The sequence below is a fragment of the Natator depressus genome, chromosome 14, assembly GCF_965152275.1.
Source record: "Natator depressus isolate rNatDep1 chromosome 14, rNatDep2.hap1, whole genome shotgun sequence".
NCBI classification, from domain to species: Eukaryota; Metazoa; Chordata; order Testudines; family Cheloniidae; genus Natator; species Natator depressus.
The window spans coordinates 19,269,699-19,292,005 of NC_134247.1; the positions used below are offsets into that span (position 1 = coordinate 19,269,699).

Sequence of the window (22,307 nt, forward strand, 5' to 3'; positions counted from 1 at the left end):
TGATTGGATGGCAGGACAAAGGTACATTCATATCAAATACAGCTTTTGGTTTGGTTTGCTGATAAATCTAATTTCGTGCCTATTTGTTTTGACAGTTTCCCTTTGAAATAAATATGCCCAAGGTGAATTAAAAAATTATGATTTAAAAAAATCTTCTGTTGATTATTTAAAGAAGATTAATCTACATGTTGCTAATTCTTTGCTTTCTTCTCAGTTTATACGTACTTGTTTCTTTAATTAAGTTTCCTAATTGTTCCTGGAATTTCAGATTGTACAAAGGAACTTCTTTCTAAGAGATTTTCCTACTTAACTTGTTCAAGTATGCTTGGAAAAGTCAAGTCCAGGCCTTTGTTAATATCATTACTATGAGAACAACACAAATGCAAACATAAAATGCAAAGATAGCACAGACTATTGGGGTTGTCAGCCAATACCTCCTTCCAACATAATGAGCTTCCACAGTCAAGATATCTGGAATGCTTCAACAAAGCTATATTCCTCCATCAAGGTTTTCAGTCTGAAGTCAGTTAAGAGTTCTTGAAAATGCCATTCTAGGGTGTCTGGCTTTGTATTTAGGAACCTAATTTTAGGCTTCTATTCTTAAAAATATTGGCCTTTGTATAGAAAAAAAAGTTTGCAATAACTTTGTTGAAAATCTGAGTAACTTTTCATTATTATCACTGAAACAGTTTTGTTTTGAAATGACAAAGATTTTGTCACTAGGAGTTTTAAATAAAAGTACAGTTTTAATCACTGATGCTATAACCATTTAGATGCATGCTTAAAGTTAAGTACATGAGTCGTTCCATTGAAGTCAGTGGGACAATTCAGGTGAGTAAAATTAGATGTGTATGTACAGTATTTGCAGAATCAGAGCCTTAATTTTCAATATTTCATTTTTTTTTGCCCACAGCAATTTTGTAAAATTCAAATAGACCCCTTTCAGTAAAGGCATTTAAAAACAAAAACCACTTTATTTATAATTTATTATAAACCTAAATCTAAAATTGTCATAGCACACATTTTCAATTAGTTTTACAAAGCTTCAACCTGATTTAATCTTTGATTTAAATAATTTAAAATTGCCTTAACTTTCATCACTCCACCCTGAATTTGCCATTCAGGAACAGACGGGCGATCCATTTTTTGTCAGCATCTTATTTTTGACAGTGGCCTGTACCAGGTGCTTCAGATAAAGCTGATAAGAACCTTAATGGACGGTTCTGGAGTAACTGCTCATACGGGAAGTTGTTGTGTTAACTGACGTATTTGCTTATGCCCAGAAGCATGGGGGCTTATATCTCATAGATTTTCTCTTATTAAATGTAACTTGATGGTCATGTCCATATGACTGTCATTTTTTGAATGCTGCCTTGTCTTATGGCTAGTAGTTTGCACGGGTTAATACCTTATTTTCTAAACAAAACAAAACATTTCCTGTTATCACTTTAAATTTTTGTTTGCCATTTAGTTTAATTGGATGTAGCCTTTTGAATTACGGTAATGATTTGTTTCAGAGTAGCAGCCATGTTAGTCTGTATTCGCAAAAAGTAAAGGAGTACTAGTGGCACTGTAGAGACTAACAAATTTATTTGAGCATAAACTTTTGTGAGCTACAGCTCACTTCATCAGATGCATTCAGTGGAAAATACAGTGGGGAGATTTATATACATAGAGAACATGAAACAGTGGGTGTTACCATACACACTGTAATGAGAGTGATCGTTTAAGGTGAGTTATTACCAGCAGGTAATGATTTCGACCATCTGTTTTATTTTCTCTGAACAATTTACTATGTGCCCCCTCTTATTTGTCTCTTCAGTTAAGAGTCCTAATCTTTTCAGTGTCTTGTATGGAAACCTTTCCATTTCTCTGTCATAGTAGATCATCTTTGTGTCCCTTCTGTATCTGCTACATTTTTCTGAGATGGAATGACCAGAACTAAAAGCTGTATTCAAGATGAGGGTATAACATCATTTTATATAACGGCATGATAGTATTCTTGATATGAGTAGGTATTTTATTGAAATACCTAGGTCCTTTTTGTGAGTGGTTTCAGTTAAAATAGAATGCTGTAATGTATATTAGTTTAAATTATTCTGTCCAGCGTGCACTACTTCGCATATTTCCAAATTGCAATTGAACTACTATCATCACGTCCATTTGCCTTGCTTTGATAGGTCTGTCTGAAGTTGTCTCTTTTTGAGTGTCCTAAATTTTGTCATTGTGACACTTCAATTTTCCCTTCATTTTCACTTTTGAAAATGGGATTTAAGTTCCTAAATCATAGGAGCTTTTGAAAATTTTACCCCAAATCCCAAGTCGCCCTTTCCTCTTGTGTGCGCACTAAAACTAGTTGTTCCAAGAAGCAAATATTTATGGAATCAAGGGATTACTTCTCTAAACAGGTTTATATGCAGGTGACTGAAGTCCCCTACTGTTGCTTGTGTTTAGAATACATTACTCTCTCCATAGGAGATTTTTCATGTCGAAACTGTCATCTTTAAAGTAAGGCTCAGACTTTTTAAACATCTGGGTTTTAAAACAGCTTTTTATATAATTACAGTGGTCTGTTTTCTTTTTCTTTTTTCCCATTTGAAGTAACTATCTTCCTTGCTGGCTATTCAGAGATCAGATTAGGAGTTAATCACAGTGCTGATTAGAGAGCAAATGATTTATGCAAAACCAAGCAAAAAAGGATATAGCAGGAATGCACTCTCTTCACTGGGAGAAGAGACACTGTGAAGTATCTGCTATATCAGAAAAGTATCTTGACAGTATTGATGGTATCAAGCTGTTTGCTGGCCACAAAAATAACTGTGAACAGGCATTGTCTACTATAGTTTAGTAAGAACAGACTAATCTGACAGGTTTCAGAGTAACAGCCGTGTTAGTCTGTATTCGCAAAATGAAAAGGAGTACTTGTGGCACCTTAGAGATTAACCAATTTATTTGAGCATAAGCTTTCGTGAGCTACAGCTCACTTCATCGGATGCATACTGTGGAAAATACAGAAGATGTTTTTATACACACAAACCATGAAAAAATGGGTGTTTATCACTATAAAAGGTTTTCTCTCCCCCCACCCTACTCTCCTGCTGGTAATAGCTTATCTTAAGTGATCACTCTCCTTACAATGTGTATGATAATCAAGGTGGGCCATTTCCAGCACAAATCCAGGGTTTAACAAGAACGTCTGAGGAACATTGGTGGGGGGGCGGGGGGAGGAATAAACAAGGGGAAATAGGTTACTTTTTATAATGACTCAACCATTCCCAGTCTCTGTTGTATCCAATTTGCAAATTAATTCCAATTCAGCAGTCTCTCGTTGGAGTCTGTTTTCGAAGTTTTTTTGTTGAAGGATAGTCACTTTGAGATCAGAAATCGAGTGACCAGAGAGATTGAAGTGTTCTCCGACTGGTTTTTGAATGTTATAATTCTTGACATCTGATTTGTGTCCATTTATTCTTTTATGTAGAGACTGTCCAGTTTGCCCAATGTACATGGCAGGGGGGCATTGCTGGCACATGATGGCATATATCACATCGGTGGATGTGCAGGTGAACGAGCTTCTGATAGTCTGGCTGATGTTATTAGGCCCTGTGATGGTGTCCCCTGAATAGATATGTGGGCACAGTTGGCAACGGGCTTTGTTGCAAGGATAGGTTCCTGGGTTAGTGATTCTGGTGTGTGGTTGCTGGTGAGTATTTGCTTCAGGTTGGGGGGCTGTCTGTAGGCAAGGACCGGCCTGTCTCCTAAGATCTGTGAGAGTGATGGGTCGTCCTTCAGGATAGGTTGTAGATCCTTGATAATGCGTTGGAGGGGTTTTAGTTGGGGGCTGAAGGTGACGGCTAGTGGCGTTCTGTTATTTTCTTTGTTAGGCCTGTCCTGTAGTAGGTGACTTCTGGGAACTCTTCTGGCTCTATCAATCTGTTTCTTCACTTCCGCAGGTGGGTATTGTAGTTGTAAGAATGCTTGATAGAGATCTTGTAGGTGTTTGTCTCTGTCTGAGGGGTTGGAGCAAATGCGGTTGTATCGCAGAGCTTGGCTGTAGACAATGGATCGTGTGGTGTGGTCAGGGTGAAAGCTGGAGGCATGTAGGTAGGAATAGCGGTCAGTAGGTTTCTGGTATAGGGTGGTGTTTATGTGACCATCGTTTATTAGCACTGTAGTGTCCAGGAAGTGGATCTCTTGCGTGGACTGGACCAGGCTGAGGCTGATGGTGGGATGGAAATTGTTGAAATCATGGTGGAATTCCTCAAGGGCTTCTTTTCCATGGGTCCAGATGATGAAGATGTCATCAATATAGTGCAAGTAGAGTAGGGGCGTTAGGGGACGAGAGCTGAGGAAGCGTTGTTCTAAGTCAGCCATAAAAATGTTGGCATACTGTGGGGCCATGCGGGTACCCATAGCAGTGCCGCTGATTTGAAGGTATACATTGTCCCCAAATGTAAAACAGTTATGGGTAAGGACAAAGTCACAAAGTTCAGCCACCAGGTTAGCCGTGACATTATCGGTGATAGTGTTCTTGGTGGCTTGTAGTCCATCTTTGTGTGGAATGTTGGTGTAGAGGGCTTCTACATCCATAGTGGCCAGGATGGTGTCATCAGGAAGATCACCGATGGATTGTAGTTTCCTCAGGAAGTCAGTGGTGTCTCGAAGGTAGCTGGGAGTGCTGGTAGCGTAGGGCCTGAGGAGGGAGTCTACATAGCCAGACAATCCTGCTGTCAGGGTGCCAATGCCTGAGATGATGGGGCGCCCAGGATTTCCAGGTTTATGGATCTTGGGTAGTAGATAGAATATCCCAGGTCGGGGTTCCAGGGATGTGTCTGTGCGGATTTGATCTTGTGCTTTCTCAGGGAGTTTCTTGAGCAAATGCTGTAGTTTCTTTTAGTAACTCTCAGTGGGATCAGAGGGTAATGGCTCGTAGAAAGTGGTGTTGGAGAGCTGCCGAGCAGCCTCTTATTCATATTCTGACCTATTCATGATGACAACAGCACCTCCTTTGTCAGCCTTTTTGATTATGATGTCAGAGTTGTTTCTGAGGCTGTGGATGGCGTTGTGTTCTCCACGGCTGAGGTTGTGGGGCAAGTGATGCTGCTTTTCCACAATTTCAGCCCATGTACGTCGGCGGAAGCACTCTATGTAGAAGTCCAGTTTGCTGTCTCGACCTTCAGGAGGAGTCCACCTAGAATCCTTCTTTTTGTAGTGTTGGTTGGGAGGTCTCTGTGGATTAGTATGTTGTTCAGAGGTGTGTTGGAAATATTCCTTGAGTCGGAGACGTCGAAAATAGGATTCTAGGTCACCACAGAACTGTATCATGTTCGTGGGGGTGGAGGGGCAGAAGGAGAGGCCCCGAGATAGGACAGCTGCTTCTGCTGGGCTGAGAGTATAGTTGGATAGGTTAACAATGTTGCTGGGTGGGTTGAGGGAACCATTGCTATGGCCCCTTGTGGCATGTAGTAGTTTAGAAAGTTTAGTGTCCTTTTTCTTTTGTAGAGAAGCAAAGTGTGTGTTGTAAATGGCTTGTCTAGTTTTAGTAAAGTCCAGCCACGAGGAAGTTTGTGTGGAAGGTTGGTTTTTTATGAGAGTATCCATTTTTGAGAGCTCATTCTTTATCTTTCCCTGTTTGCTGTAGAGGATGTTGATCAGGTGGTTCCGCAGTTTCTTTGAGAGCGTGTGGCACAAGCTGTCAGCATAGTCTGTGTGGTATGTAGATTGTAATGGATTTTTTACCTTCAGTCCTTTTGGTACGATGTCCATCTGTTTGCATTTGGAAAGGAAGATGATGTCTGTCTGTATCTGTACAAGTTTTTTCATGCAGTTGATAGATTTCCACTCCATATGGCTAAATGCAGTGCCTTGCATAATGACAGGTTTCAGAGTAACAGCCGTGTTAGTCTGTATTCGCAAAAAGAAGAGGAGTACTTGTCTGAGATCCATAAAGGAAGTTTAAAATCAGAGTATCTATCTGAAATGCATGTTTCTGTTATTGGAATGAACAAGTAGCTTTTAACTCTTTTTAATAAAGTGTTAATGAAATCTTGTCTAGACTGCAAACCAAATTTCCTGTAGACACTCATCTCTATTTAATTTTCATTTTCCATTACAACCATTAATGTCTTTCCTGAATGGGTAAAAGCAAAATCAGTCTTTGCACAATCTTCTGTTCATTTAAAATAGTGTTGCAGGATGTTAAACTGATCTTGACTAAAATACTGATGCTGATACTCCAGATGCTGGTGATTCAGTCACTATATACAGAAATTGATTTTACAAACCATGGTGCTGCATATATTGTCTAGCTTCCTTTTCAAGGTGATGCTGAAATTTATTTTCCTTTGCCCATTAATTTATTCTGATTGGGAGCTGGATTTTTCTGCTACAGGAAACATTGCCCTTAAATTCTTTATCCTATTTTTGGCCAAATAATTATTTTTGTTGTACATTGCCCCCATTCCTGGCCATTGGGTTCATTGATTATTGTGGTGTAAACACCAAAGAAGAATATGAGCTGCTTTCTAAAAATCTACATTTTATCATCTTTATAATGTCATCCTTTTTATGTGAGACATATTTACAAGGATCAGAGGTGTATTGTGTCTATAAAATTAGAGAGGTTTGTGCACTTTTCAGTCACATATTTACTCCCCCCAACTGAAATTGTATTTTCACCAGAGCTGTGAGAGTGCAGAAAGGAAGCTCTTGTATGTAGCCTGATGGTGTCCTTGTTAAATTCAAAGTTATCACCTGTCATTTCCAAGTCTTTGGATATTTCATTGTCTCACATAATAATTAGTATTTTAGTAGTATTTGCAGTGGACGTTATACAGTACTACTAGGACCTGTGATTTTTTTCCTAAATGCTGAGAAGTAGAGGGGGACAACTGCTTTGGGAGAGAGCTTCTTAGGACCTTGGCTCCTCTCTGGCCACATGACTTCAGATGCAGTTTATATACTGCTCCTAGGACAGCTAGGTCTCTCTTCTGTCCCTTTTATTCATATATTCCAACAGGAAATACAATATAATGTGTAACAATTGGGGGTTACTCAAGTACAGCTACCACCAACCTAAACACTAAAACTTAAGAAACACTGGATTAGTCAAACACACTACACAGCAACAGTTCAGCCACTTACAGAATCCTCAGTCTTCAGCAGGCCCCACTCAGTACTCATACATCATGCAACAGAGCAAAATCTCCACCAAAATAACTTTGGGGCACGAACAATCAGATATCAGCTACGTAGCTTTCAGACCACAGTAACTTACGCTGGGAACCAAAGGTGGCCTCAGGATTTGGGAGAAGCAAAGGTGACTTAAAGCTATCTTCCCTTGATACTTCGCTGAGCTCAGCTCGGCCAGGTCAACAAATCTGGTCCTTTAAATCTAAAAATTGAACGAAAAAACTTTGAGAGGAAAACCGCTTCTGTAAATTTTCCGTCTGTGCCTTGCTCTCTTAAACATGCCTAATTAGAAATGTATGAAAGCTTGAAAAGCGACTGTGGTGGATGTGGTGCATCAGATTCATACTATTTAATCTCTGCAAATAATGAGTAATAAAAATACAACCAAACCTGGCAAGAGTCCAGCAACATAACATTCCTATCTTCACTGTGCCAAATTGAGTGTGTATGTGCACACATTTCTATAAACATTAGTTTTTTTTAAAAAGCACTATACACACATTTCATTTTTTCAGATGGTGCAGAATACCTTGCTAAATTTCGTTTACGTAGCATTAACTGTTCACTGTGCTAAACTGTAGCAATGCACTTAAATGTATACGAATCAGCTACCCCCTAATTTAGCTATACAGGACTGTGGAACTTTGCTATGTAGAAGATCCTGCTTTCAAAAGAGAAGTAAGCAATATGATGAAAGGTTTTGTACTACAGTGCATCAGTGTTTTATTTGCTGTATACATTACACTGTTGCATACAAAAACTATGCTTAAAAAATTAAGGTGGCAAAGGCAAGCGCACAAGTTAGGTAATGCTGAAATTAAGGTTGCCCACGCAACCTCAATTTAGCCTCCATATGCATTATGATACAGTCTTTAATTACATGATCACATACTACTTTTTCTACAGGACCCCTGCCTCATTCAGTGCTCACTGAATGAACAGCCACTCAATAGTTCGTTTTATCCTTCTTGTTCAGTGTGTGGCCAGCATTGCATTATTTGTTCACCATTCAAACCCTGCTCTCAGAACAGTGAGTTTTGTTGTTTGGTTTTGGCTTTGTAAATGTTTTTCTAGAAATTCCAGATTCTGTTCATCTTGTTTACATCAGTATATTGGGGAAATCTGCAAATGCAGTGCAGAGTGAAGTTTTAAAATACATTTAAAAACATAACTTCAGCATAATATGCTAGTCCCTTGTTGCCAAAGGAAGTAATGGGGAATAACTAGAGAGCGCTTCCCAGCTGTGCCAGAGACTCCATGTGTGATGCTGGGTTAAGTCACTTAATCTCTCTGTGCCTTAGTTCCCTGGCCACAGAATGAAGATGCTTCCTTTCTGCCACCCTTTTTCTTGACTATTTAAATGGTAAGTTCTTCAAGGGCAGGGATTCTTACGTTTGTACAGTGACTAGAAGAATGTGCCTTGAATCCAGATTGGGGCCTCTAATGCGCTGCTGTAAAACAAATAATAGAGGAATTCATAATGTTTAATTAGAGTTTGACTCTTGTATTGTCTGTTTCAAAATTAATTTGGAATCTGAAGTTTTTCATTATCTTTCTTACAGCTGCTGCAAGTCCTTTGCATATGTTAGCAACCCATGCATCCGCATCAGCATCTCTTCCAACAAAACGCCAGAATGGAGACCAGTCAGAACAACAGGAACTTAAACGTATCAAAACAGAGGATGGAGAAAGCATAGTCATAGCTGTTAATATGGACACCCCGTCTGTTGCAGTGAGTGATCAAGGCAGCCAGAACTAGAAGCTTAGTGGAGTTTTCTTTTTTCTTTTTCTTGGGGGGGAAAAAAAAAAATCAACTCCATGGTGCCAAAAGGAGACACTTAAATATAACACCTAAAACATTGGAACATGTTCTCATGCAGTGGGGAAAGGGGCCCTGTGATCAGACTTCAACTTTCAGCACTGAAAAAACAACACAGGTGGCCTTAAAACTCAATAATTTAAAAAAAATCAAACTGCAAAACATCTTGTTCCAGAGGCTGTGACCCTGCTCCTCCCCACCCCCTACTGAACTAACTCTGTGTACACTGAGGAGAAATCCAGTGTTGGGGAGGTCCGCAGCTTTATAAAATCTTTATTGGATTATTTTAAGGACTGAGTATCTCAGTGTAATGGCAGCATGATAAGCGCTTAGTGTGAACTGGTTTCAAACGATTGTATATTCCTTAAAGGGAACAGAGGCAAGGAGCCATTTCCTACATCTTGGCAGCTAGCCTTTCATAATGACCTACCCAATGCAGTTGTTGGTAGATATGCAGTATTTTGTTGTTCACATGTGGAATTAGAAATTTTTGAGGTGTATTTTCATTTCTTTGCAAAATAATGGGGTCTTTGACATTTCAAATCACTCCATTTCTACTCCGGAAACTTTGGAATCACACAATACTTTTCATGTGAAATTTTGTTTCGTAAAAAACTGAATGTAGGGTTTTTTAAACCAATGGAATGATTTACTTTTGTCTGTCCTGTTAAAGTTCAGATAAAGCTACTTTATTACATCTGCAAATTTTCATATTTTAGCAGTTGCCTGATAAATTTAATCAAATTTTATTACCATGTGTAGTGATCAAATGCTTCTTCGGGCTTGCATGTAACTGATTAGAAATTACAATGTAAATGAGCCGTTAACTGACGTAAAGAACTGCTATGAATTTGACCAGAGCTGCACTTACCTGTTTCTCTTTCTTGCTACCTTTTGCTGTTTGTTACTTTGTGTTGACTTTGACTGTCCCTGGCATATTTTTCCAGTCGAAAGTAAAACAAGAGTCTCGCTTAATATTGTGTATGTTTAAGATAACAGACTGTTCTTCATTTAGAAAAGATAAAATTCTTTATCACAAGTCCTTTTAAAAAGAGAGTAAAAAAATTATCTTGTCAGAGGTATATTCAGTATTTTTAAGCTTAAGCACCCATCTGTAGAAATTAATCTGACCAGTTTATCCATAAAACTTTTGATGTCATACACTGACCCTCTGGGGTCTCCATTAAGAGTAGCTGTTGTGGTTTTCTAACAGTGGCTACCATATTATTATAATAAAAGTTTGTTTTTTTTTAAAGTGTGTGTTCTGCGGTTGAACAGTTTAAAATGTATTGGTAATTATTCACTTTAATTGTGGTAATAGATTCCACCTTACATTTCCAAATTAAACTAAAAGTTTAGGTTGCTGTTCAGTCTTTAATTCACATAATGTCTTGTTCCTTCATACAACAAGGTGAGTGAAGGCTGGAGAGTGGGTTTAAACTTTGAATTCCAGTTTGTTACTTTCTGTTATTATGCCATTATTTATATAAATATTTGTTTTCCATTTCAAAAAGAAAAATCTGTATTTTCATGATGGACTGAAATGGCTTATATTTAGGCAGCTTTAGGAAACTCTTATTTACCTGAAGACCAAATTGAGAAATCTGTACTATCATGTTAATCCACAAAATGGAGCTGTTACAATGTCAATGCAGATAATACATATTAAAAATTATGAAAAATACTGTACACTAGCTGAGTTTATAAGAGGCATTTTTAAAAAATCCATGATGTAAAACTCCAGAATGTTACTCAAAGTGTTAATGGGAGTTTTAAAAAAAAATGTAGAACAATAAGCGTCCCTCGATAGTAATCTGGTTTTTGTTAACGGACACTTCATAATTTATACACAGCCATGTAGATTTAATTTAAAATCAAGGCAGGAGTTGGATATAAACCTACTGATTAGAACTTGGTTTATATTCAGAAGTGAGTCTGTTCACAACTAGAAATGAGTGAATAAGTGAAATCTTTTTAATAAATGTTAAATTATTCAAAAAAGTCACTAAATTAGTCTAATAGTTACTCAACAAGTGTGTTTATGAAGTGTTCACTTAGGTGTGCTGCTTGTCAGAGTTTATACTGGCAGTGCCAATATAGCTGCTAATAGCAGAGCAAGTGGTGACTTGGTCCTGAATGTTTAAGCAGAAAAAGGCTGTGCTGGCAAACTCTTCCTGATCCCGCGAGTATGGAACAGATTTGGCACTAACTCTCTTATACCCTGAAGGTTCTGCAAATGGAAATTTGGTAGCAGATCTTGACTAAAACCATTTGAGCCACTTGGAGTTTGTCACAGTAATTTGCCTTCATTAAAGGAGATAAATCCTGTGCATGAACACTGTGGGATATATTTTTCTTTTAATGTGTGGGTTTCCAAGCAGTCTTTAAAAATACTCAAGTACAAAAATGCATAACCTCTTCCATGGATGCAGTACAGGATTTAACTACTTAAAATTCAAACCTAAATGAATTGACAATGTCAGGTTATTTTTAAATCAAACTGTTCCTTTGGTAGTTCAATATATTATGCTCTGCTGAATGTCAAACACATTTGGTGGTGGAACTGAGTCAGAGTAGAATCTTACAGCCACCTTGCTTTGGCTTTGACTGACCAAAAACTTGCCCAAATGTGCCATAAATATGGGGGTTTGGCCTCCCTCTAATATTGATTGGTCTTTGATCCAGTTGCCTCTTATGACTGTGATGTACTGTATTATGCTAACTACCTTCCCTTGGATTCCTTCCAGTGTCCATCTCTCCTTTTTAACCCTGCTTTTATGAAAAAGGCTGTGAAAGTGTCTAATATAAGCAACCCAGCTTGTAGTACTCTAAATGGGATTTGACCAAAGCATTTTATAACGTCACGCCTTATTTAGAGCTTGTTTACAATTGGCTCTAACTTTGCTGATTCAAATATGGAAGATTAAAGTGTTCACTAGCACCCAGTGCTAGTCTGTGTCTTGCTCTTATGCTGACTTCCCTGTGTGATGTGACTCTTTATGGCAATGTCTCCAAAACCCCACCTCTCCAAGGAGAAGACTCTTTTATGAAATCGGGGTGGAGTGGGTGGTGGCACTCACTCCAGACAGCAAGACTTTAACCAAAGCCCTTGGGAGATAGGATCCTCTTTTAGTCCTTGAACAAGAATATTCTCAGGCCTCTCCTCGTGCGGGCCATATTCAGAGCCCAATACAACCAGAAAGGACTGCTGCTACAGTGGGACAAAACACTCATTTTTTCTAGTAAGTGAAGTTATCTGAATGTTGAGCCCTCACACAGATTTTTGTCTGTTTGTCACTTTGCATAAATGCACAACAGTTTACTATTACACTACTCTTGATTTCACTGATTTAGGTACAGCAGCCTGTACTTAACCACAAGGATATCTGTGAAAGTGCTTGGGTGAGTAAATCACTTTCCAGTTTAGATTACTAGACAGAAGAGAAAATAGGGATGAGAGATTTTTTTCAATTTTCATTGTTTTTGTTTGTTCCAGAGTGAAATGATTTAAATCACCAATTTTAATCCTGATTAAAATCAGAAAGTAGGAAGTCTTGATTTAAGTATCAGTTTTGTACTTTAGTCATTTTTCTAGAGATGTTGATTCTCATTGGATGTTAACCATTAAACATGTAGATTTGCAACTAAACACATTCTTCACACTAAATTTGGTACTACTTTTTGCTCACCAAGAAGATAAAGTATATTTATACAAACAGTTATATAGCTTAACATACATTTATTCAGATTTTTTATTGTTCCAAAATGGTGAATGATGCATTTATTTAGTAGATTAATTTTTTACTTGTGATTTGTGTCAGTCTGCAAATGGATGGAAGTTGGAATTCAATCAAAAATGCACATAAACAGCAACTTCAAATTGTTTTTATTAAGTAAACCTACCTTAAATGTGCTGGACATAAAAGGGGAAACAGGGTTATCAAACGCCTTTTGAATTTGTGTAGTGAGTGAATTGAACTGATGTGTTTCTGGTAGTCGTGTCTTGGATATTTATCTCATTTTTATTCATAAATTGGAAGAAAAAAACAAGCTTTCCTTCTGCTTTAACTTACAGCTGCTTGCTTAGTTTTGAATGAACTAGTCATTGAACTGAAATGAAAACATTCTGAACCTGCAGAAGACGATACTGCTATCGAAAACCAGATTAGTGCTTCAGCAACTTGATTCTGGGTGTTAGCCAGTGTCATCCAGCAGTTTGGCTTTCTTTAATTTAGAGTTCAATAGATTACAGTAAATCTAGGCCTTAATATAAGTTGCTATAATTTTAAATTTATTTCTAAAATGTAAATCAGATTAGTATGATCTCCCCTGGTTGGTTCATTGATGGGAGGTGCAGGGACAATATTTATTTCCTTTCATTCTTGTGCTGAAACTGTAAGAAAAACAGCAGTATTCGAAGCATTGCAGTTGAAGAAGAGTGTGGGAAACCTTGTTACCTTCTCATTTTGAAAGGAGACCTATTGGAACTGTGAGTACCCACTTGGAAGAAAATTAATTCTTACTGATCCTTTTATGGTGTGACTCTTGCTGTTAGCAAATGTGTAGAAATTTCACTGAAGAAATTGAATTGGGAACTCCCTGTTACTGCATTTATTGTACTGGCTAACAATTTTTCTCTTCAGGATTTTGGACTGTCTTGTAGATGTTAGGATTGCAGACAAAAGTCAAGATGGTGTCAGCATTTCCTGTTCTCTGAAGTTGTAATGGGTCTGCAGTGTCTTCTGGATTAAGAGTATATATGTGCTTTTGATCAGCAATAGATTAACATCTGTGGGTCTTGCCAACACTATGGCAACCAATACATAAGCTCCTCATCAAGTCAAGAAGGCCCCCTTATCTATTATCAGCTTTATGAGCTAGCTATAGTTCTGGGAGAATTCTGCACTTCTCTGCGTGCACATAATTAATGAGCCCCATAGATTGATTTTTTTTTGTGCAGAAAAAAGCTGAACTGTTGCTGCAGTTTTGCCTTTTTCCCACCAGAGGGTGCTGTGGTGCAAGAGCAGCAGCAGCAGCTCCTAGCAGACAATAAGTTTTGCAGTTCCACTTCTGCCCACCAGAGGGTGCTGTGGGGATAGAACAAAGCTGCAGCTCCTGGCCACTTCTTCAGGGGCTGTGAGGAGACAGTGTGGAGCTGTTGGGGGGTTTAGATGGGCTCATAGGGGAGGACAGACTTGGGCAGGGGCTAAATGGGAGTGGAGGCACAGGGCCCCGGGGGGAGATGCAGGTCCACATGGTGATGAGGGAGGTGTAGAGTTACATAGGGATGGGGGTGGTTGAGTAGGGACACAGACACATGGGGCTGGGGTGGGGTACAGGGGATATGGAGAGGTGAGTGGCTGGATGGGGGCATAGACACATGGGGAGGGGGTACTAGGCCACAGGAGGCAGAGAGACATATGGGGTGCAGGAATACATTGGGATGGGCAGATGTGCCTGACTGAATGGGAGGCAAGGGGTCAGCCAGGGTCTGCATGGGGGAAGCTCCCTAAAACAAACTGTTCCATATCCCTGATACCCAACAACCTTCCAAGTTTACACCCAGTCTCCATCCCAGCAATTTACTTCCCTCTCCCTCAGCTCCTCTGTTACCCCCAAGCCTTTGCACTGCTTCTGAGGGGTGTGGGGAATATGGTTCTGTAGTGTAGCTTAAATTAGTCAGAGTTCTGTATTAATATGCTTAGTAAGGAATCTATTTGTCAAAAAACATTTCCTGAATCTTGTCTGTATTGTTACAGATATGCTTGTTGACAGGTATTTTGAAATAAATAACCAAAATAATTGAAACTGGTGTGATTATAGTGTTTTGACAAATAAAATATGCAGAATTTTAAATTCTTTAGCACAGAATTCCACCAGGAGTATAGCTGCTTTTTAATTAAGACAACTGGCTCTACTATCTTTTAAAGATTAAATGCTATTTAGATCTATTAGTTATTGTAAAGTAACAACCTCAAACCTTTCAAAATCTTAAATTTAAACCTTGGATTTTTAACCTGTAGTGAGTAGACCTATTAACTGGTAATGGAAAGGTGCGAGTGTGTTGGACACTCGATTACTTCATATCCTGGGCCCTATTACTAAAGTCAAGATATACTGCTTCCCCCCATCCACAAGGCTTGTTTCCCTATCAAAGAAAGCTATTAGGGTGGTTTGACATGATTTCTTCTTGACAAATCCATGCTGACTGTTACTTATCACCTTCTAAGTATTTGCAAATTGATTGCTTAAATTGTTTGCTCCATTATTTCTCCAGGTACTGAAGTTAAGCTGCCTGGCCTGTAATTCCCTGAGGTTGTCATTCCCTTTTTGATAAATGGGCACTATATTTGCCCTTTTCCCTTCTTCCATGACTTTTCAAAGAATCTCCTCAGTCAGTATTCTAGGATGTATTTCAGCAAGCCCTGATGGCTTGAAGACATCTAACTTGTCTGAGTAATTTTTAACTCCTATTTTAACCTGACTCTACCTCATTTTCACTGACATTCACTAAATTAGATGTTCACTTGCTACTGATCTTTTTGGTGAGAATTGAAACAAAAAAGTCTTGACTTTTGCCACTTCCATAGTTTGATACTCTTTCTCCCCGCTGGCTGTAACAAGTCTACCCTTCCCCTTTTGCTTCTAATGTATTTGTAGAAATTTTTTTTCGTCACACTTTGTCTCTAGCTAGTTTAGTCTCATTTAGTGCCTTGGCCATCCTAATTTTATCCCTTTAGAGTTTATAGTCCTCCTTTGTAATTTGATCTAGTTTCCACTTTTTGTAGGGCTTTGAGAGTTTCAGCTCATTAAAAGTCTCCTGGCTAAGCCAAGGTGGTCTGCCATACTTTCTATCTTTCCTATGCAGTGGGATGGTATGCCCTTATGTCTCTGAAAACTGTCAACTCTCTTGCACTGTTTTTCCCCTTAGATTTATTTCTAATGGGATCTTGCCTACCAACTCCCTGTATTTGCTAAGCCTTCTTGAAATTGTTTTTATTGGGCAGTTTTCCCTCTTATCATTCCTTAGAATCATGAATTCTATCATTTCATGATCACTTGCAAATTCTTTGATTGTCCAAATCAAATCTAGAACAGCCTCTCTACCTTCTGAAATAAATTCTCCAATACATTCCAAGAATGTGTTTGATAATCTGTGCTCTGTGTTTTCCCAACAGATGTCTGGGTAACTGAAATCTCCCATCATGACCATGGCTTTGGCTGATTTAGTTATTTTAAAAAAGCCTCATCCACCTCCTCCTCTTGGTTAGATGGTCTGTAATAGACCCCTACCATAATATCCCTGTTACCTTACCAGAGACTTTGTACAAGTCCAAGTGTATACAGCTTTTGATCTGTAAGAGAACACCTTTTTTCCCTGCAGAGCAAGCTGTACCCTTCTATCACACCAAGTCTGGGATGCCAGCTATGCCTAGTTGTTTAACTAGCATTTCAAGTTCTTGTTTCTTCCTCATACTTAGATACTGATTTGATTCCACCCACCTTCTCTTATCCCTGCTATGATTCTGACCTTTCTCCCAGTTCTGCATATTTTTCCACTTACCTGTGGTCTTTTATCTCTTGCCCTCAAACCTAATTTAAAGCCCCCCTTGCTTGGTTAGCAAGTCTGTATTCAATATGCTCTTCCCAGTCTTTGATAGCTGGACCTCATCTCTGCTTAGCAGTCCTCCTTCCTGGAACAGCATCCCCTGGTCAAGGAAGCCAAAGCCATGCTCACACCGCCAGCTTGACATTCACCTCCATGATGCATCTGTTTCTGCATGGGCTCCTACCTTTGCCTGGAAGGATTGAAGAGACCACCACCTGTGTCCCCAGCTCCTTTACCCTTACTCCCAGAGCCCTGTAGTCATGTCTGATCTGTTCAGGGTCATACTTTGCAGTATCATTAGTGCCCACATGGATGAGTAGCATAGGGGAGTAGTCAGAGGGCCAGATAATCCTCAACAATCCTATGGGGAGTGGATGTTAGAGCCTGTTCCTCAGTTTTGTTTTAATATGAAGTACTTTTGGCTAAGTTTCAGATCTTACACTCAGACTCAAAGTTTACCATTTTTATCCCTAGGCCCTTTATTAAAAAGGGGACATCAGCTATTCTTGAGAATTGAGACTTTAGTATGGACAGTATATTATAGGAAAACTGCTATTAATTTGCAAAAGTTAAAGGGGTGTGTATAAAAAAAGTTAATCCAGTGCTTACCTTAAATGAATACAGCAAAATTAGTCATTTATTTAAAAGAAACATTACAAATAAGTGTGCAAAACAATTATGATTAAATACATGTAAAAGCAACATGCAAACTTGACCACACAATCTGCATAAAAGTTAGTCCTTGGTCCATTTTATCAGATGCTAAAGAAACTTGCCAAAAATTTAGATAATTTGCAGCTAAATAACCTTGAGTGAACTAGAACTTCAACTTTGAAGCATCTGTGAAATTAAAGCTGAGGCATTGTATGAATATGCCTCATGTAATTAGTGCTAGGAATTGAGAACTTGTGTGTTCACTTTTTTTTTTTAGAAAATGGTAGTGCCTTCTTTCCAAAATCAAGGCTACAGAGTTGTCCAAATAGTTGGGGGGGGAGAAGCTGGATGCAAGTCAGTTGATAGCTGTTTGATTTGACCTAACTGCACCTAAGCAAACACCATTCAATATGCAACACTTCAAAAAATGCTTTGCAGATTTAGAGTCATCACAAGGTAGTGTACTTCACATCACCAACTTCAAACTGTGTATTAAGTGGCCTGTAAAGTCTTTTAGTTGAAGCCCAGAGAGTTGGTATTTTAGAAGCAACCCAATGCAACTGTTATACCAACTTAAATTTTTAGCTGGAATGGATGTGTTTCATCATAGAAGCAGCAGCATCCCCTTCAAACATGAACTTCATTTGTCATAGTATCCTATGTAATTTACTTCATATGCTGAGTAATGGTTAACCACATCAGCAGTACCTAACTGTGCCTGTGTGTCTTATATATATATATATAAGTTTGGCACCACTGAAAATTACCATAGTGCTGATAGTTAATTCAACTTAACCAAGAACATCAGTGTGTACATGACTGACTATCAATCTGTGGCCACAAGACAACTGCACCACACTGCAGCCCAGAGGGCAAGTGCAGTTCAGATGGGGTTTATTATAGCCACCTGTGTCCTCTTCCCTTCTGCATGTTAAGGTGTATGAAAAGGGAAATAAATCCCTCCTGTTCTAAGGCAAGCTGCTGGTATAACTAGTCTAGTTACCTAGTATTTACAGTTATTTCCTGCCCCCACAGAGAGGTTCAGTGGAAGTGATGTAATATGGTGCCTGAAATTAATTCACATCCTTGCCTGAAGTTTTGTACAAAACACCTCAGACATGTGGCAGGCACTCATCTGCACTCAATTTCACAGTTTACCACCACTTCTTGAAGAGCTGACAGAACCCCCATTATTTCTCCCTTCTAATATTGAAAAAAACAGCATATGAGTTTAACATAGGTAGAAGTCCTCTACATCAGAGCTTGTTCTGCTCATGTTGGGCCAGGCTTCTCAATGAGGTCTGTTACACATCTTGATCAGTATTGGACATACATACCCAGTCCTTCTAAAGAAGCAGAATAACCAAGGCAGTACTTTGACCAAAACACTTTCTTCCTCAGTTTAGTCAAAGCTTGTCATCTGTCATTTCTAGAAACTGAGCATAGACATCCCTTGAGCATTCCCCTTTTTGGTTGAATAAGAATTTGTAGTAGCTACCATCTGCACATATTGCTGAAACAAAAAAACCAAAGACATTTTGTTTTACAGCCTAAAAAAGCAATATCTCCAGCACATTTCTTCAGTGTGCACCTTTTTGGAAACTCACTGTTCTCAACCCAATAGGACACCTTGCTGAGCATTAGTTTGGCTGGTAGCCTGGAGAAAGTTACTGTCTACAAGACAGTAAGGCAACTCCCATCTTTTCATGTACTTTGTATTTTACACTCCATGCATCTGATGAAGTGGGTCTTAGCCCACAAAAGCTTATGCCCAAATAAATTTGTTAGTCTCTAAGATGCTACAAGGACTCCGTTGTTTTTGTCTACAAGATGTTTGTCCTAAACAGCAATCAGTGCAAGGAGTTTTTTGCTGTTTGCTCAAAGCCCACATTATTGGTCACACACCGTAGTTCAGAAGTGTGCAAATTACAGCCCACCAGCCATTCTAATCCAGCCCTCTAGCTCCCTCTGGGCAGCAGGGTCTGGAGCTTGCCCCACGCTGGTGCTCCAGCAGGAGTGTAGGGTCAGGGCCAAACTCTGTGGCTCCTGGAAGCTGCAGCATGTCGTCCCCCCTCCAGCTCCTACATGTAGGGGCAGCCATCGGCCAGAAACCACGGTCAATGGGAGTTGAGGGGGCAGCGTCTGCCGACAGGGCAGTGCACAGTGGAGGCCCCTGGCCACAGCTCCACGTAGGAGCCAGAGAGGGGACATGCTGCTGCTTTCATGAGCTGCTGGAGATAAGTCCTGCCCAGAGCATGCACCCCTAAGCCACCCCTCCTTGCCCCAAGCCCCAGCCTGATCCCCTTCCTACATCCCCAACCCCACCCCCAATTTTGTGAGCATTCAGTGCCTGCCATACAATTTCTATACCCAGATGTGGCCTCAGATCAAAAAGTTTGCCTACCCCTGCCCTAGTTCTCATTAGCACAGATCCTATGCAAGCCTGAAGGCCTGACCCACCATCAAGGTTTGCTTGCTCACTTTTCCAGACAGCACTGTCAAAGCTGTCACCATGATCTCTCCCTCAAACTGAGGGGCTCTAATGTCTTAGCCAGTCATCCTTTACAGTATTTAAATAAAATAATAATAAATCAGAGCAAAAAAAAATAACCTTGTCACTTGTGGAAGAGCTTACCAGGGCTTGCTTTTCAAACAGAACCCTTGGGGAAGTTCAGACAACTTACCTATGACAGCATTTGGCTCTGTTCCAAAGGCACAAATGCAGGGAGAGCCTGAGGGAACCTGAAATTTAGAAAAGCTCCATTTGGAACTGAAGTATTTGGGGAGGAAGCTGGCTGAGGCCAAACTGAAAAGAAAAAAAAAAAAAAAAAAGTACATAAAAGATCCACCACAATGATTCTGATGCCATTTCCTTGATTGTTATGGTAAGATCCAAAACAGGAATACCAGAAACACCATGAGGTCCACTAGGGACTCCACTAGTGCTATATAGATTCTATAGAAAGCACTCACATATTTGTATTTGTTAGGTGGCAGTATAAAACCATACACTACAGAGATATCTTGGGTTTCTTATCTTCCTCTTTTATTCATGCAACATAGTTCACTGACATTGAAGAGTAATCATTGCTAAGTTTTTGCCTCATTAAATGCTACTATGGAAAAAAATAGCTTCATTTTGAAATAACTTGGGGGAGGGGGAGAAACACAGTCTTGCTAGCATGTGTTTAATACCAAAATTAAAACCCAAACAATCTCAAACCAATAGGCTAGAGAATGGATGAAAGCCTACCTAGACTGCTTGTTCCTTTTGGGGTCTTCTGCCGCAAAAATATGCACTGTACCATGGTCACTTGATACACAAATTAGGGAAGCATCCTGATTGAAGTTAATGCTGTAGACACAAATAATTGCAACAGATTTTTATTTAGCCTTCATACAGCATAGTGGCTTGATTTGTAAGGTGTATATGTATTGCATTTAACCTAGAGTTAGTCAGATAGAAAAAGGAGACAAACACTAATTAGACCTGCACACACAACCTGAATTTAAAAAGGCACAAAATGTAGTTAGGCTAGGCACCTTGTGCCTTTGCACAAAGCAGCACAGGGAAGTTTTTTTTCCCAATCTCAGCACAAAAAGATACCAGACGCATCAAAAGATGGAGGAAGTACATTACTTCAAAAAAGGGGGAAACAATTTTAAGCTTACCAGTAGATATTAGCTGCTTGCGAACCTCTTCGTAACTCCTGGATTAAATGCCCCGATGAAGTATCAAATATTCTTATGAGAGTCCCCTGGAAAAGTAATGAAACATTTTACTAGTAAAGAAGGAAGAAGTCTAACTATCCTATATTCATAAAAGTATTACAAGCACATCCCATGCAATCCAACATTCGGAAACACTAGTACCTTGCTAAAAGAAAAGGGGTACTAGTGGCACCTTAGAGACTAACCAATTTGAGCATAAGCTTTCGTGAGTTAGTCTTTATGGTGCCACTAGTACTCCTTTTCTTTTTGTGAATACAGACTAACACAGCTGCTACTCTGAAACCTAGTATCTTGCTAAGAGGATCAAATCCTAATTGATCTGTGTGTGGATTACTTTTATCCCATTATGAACCAGGAGGATCCCTCAATAAGGTTATGCTTAAGATTTGAAAGTACTGGAGTCTTCTGTTCACACCACTGGCGTCTTTTCTTTGACCAATGTCAGAAAAACTATTTAGTAATGTACAGATGACCAGCTGTAACGTTCTGAAATGTTACTAGAGTCCTGATATTGGTTTACTGGAACATGTTTCTAAGAAGCTGGGCAAACATTCCAATCATCCATTTCTCACATTCAGAACTCAACATCCTCAGTCACTACTCTGCATATTTCTCAGTTAAACCAAGACCAAACAGCATAAAGCAGGAAAATCCAAAGTTTAGTTTATTGTGTTCGAATCTTCTGGAAGGATTCCCTAAGTACTGTTGTCCAAGCTAATATTTCTCACACCACCTAGCATCAGGCAATCCCCATTGCAAAGCATTATCCGATTTCAGTAAACCAAGCCATTCAAGAGACCCAATAAGAAAGTCAAACTGCACTCCCTCAGAATACCACATTCATGTCAAACCAACCTGATAGCTTTTTTTGACAGGGTAACAAGCCTTGTGGTCAGGGGGAAGCAGCAGATGTGCTATATTTTGAATTTAGTAAAAAGTTTTTGATACTGTCTCACATGACCTCATAAACCAGGAAAATACAACCTAGATGGAGCTACTATAAGGTGGGTGCATATCCGGTTGGAAAACTGTTCCCAGAGAATAGTTATCAATGGTTCACAGTCAAGCTGGAAGACCATATCAAGTGGGGTCCCACAGGGATCTATTATGGATCCGGTGCTGTTCAATATCATCATCAGTGATTTAGATAATGGTATAGAGAGTACACTTAAAGTTTGTGGACAATACCAAGCTGAAAGGGGTTGCAAGTGCTTTGGAGGAGAAGATTAAAATTCAAAATGATCTGGACAAACTGGAGGAATGGTCTGAAGGAAACAGAATGAAATTCAATAAGGACAAGCACAA

At 39.3% G+C, this 22,307-nt stretch overlaps 2 protein-coding genes across 4 annotated transcripts in view; one reads left to right on the forward strand and one right to left on the reverse strand.

Moving 5' to 3' along the window:
* FOXK2 (forkhead box K2) overlaps nt 1-10,153 on the forward strand; it is a 64,663-nt gene extending 54,510 nt beyond the window's left edge. The window contains exon 9 of the mRNA XM_074971140.1: nt 8,751-10,153. Within this exon, the coding sequence (XP_074827241.1) occupies nt 8,751-8,947 (197 nt within the window). The 3' untranslated portion in view covers nt 8,948-10,153. The remainder of the gene's footprint in view (nt 1-8,750) is intronic.
* A 7,374-nt stretch (nt 10,154-17,527) lies between these two features.
* Nucleotides 17,528-22,307, reverse strand: part of WDR45B (WD repeat domain 45B) — a 29,998-nt gene continuing 25,218 nt past the window's right edge. For all 3 annotated transcript variants that reach the window (XM_074971141.1, XM_074971142.1, XM_074971143.1), the window contains 4 exons: nt 20,943-21,028; nt 20,524-20,625; nt 19,955-20,076; nt 17,528-18,783 (listed from right to left, as the gene is read on the reverse strand). In XM_074971141.1, coding sequence (XP_074827242.1) covers nt 18,677-18,783; nt 19,955-20,076; nt 20,524-20,625; nt 20,943-21,028 — 417 coding nt within the window. In that variant the 3' untranslated portion in view covers nt 17,528-18,676. The remainder of the gene's footprint in view (nt 18,784-19,954; nt 20,077-20,523; nt 20,626-20,942; nt 21,029-22,307) is intronic.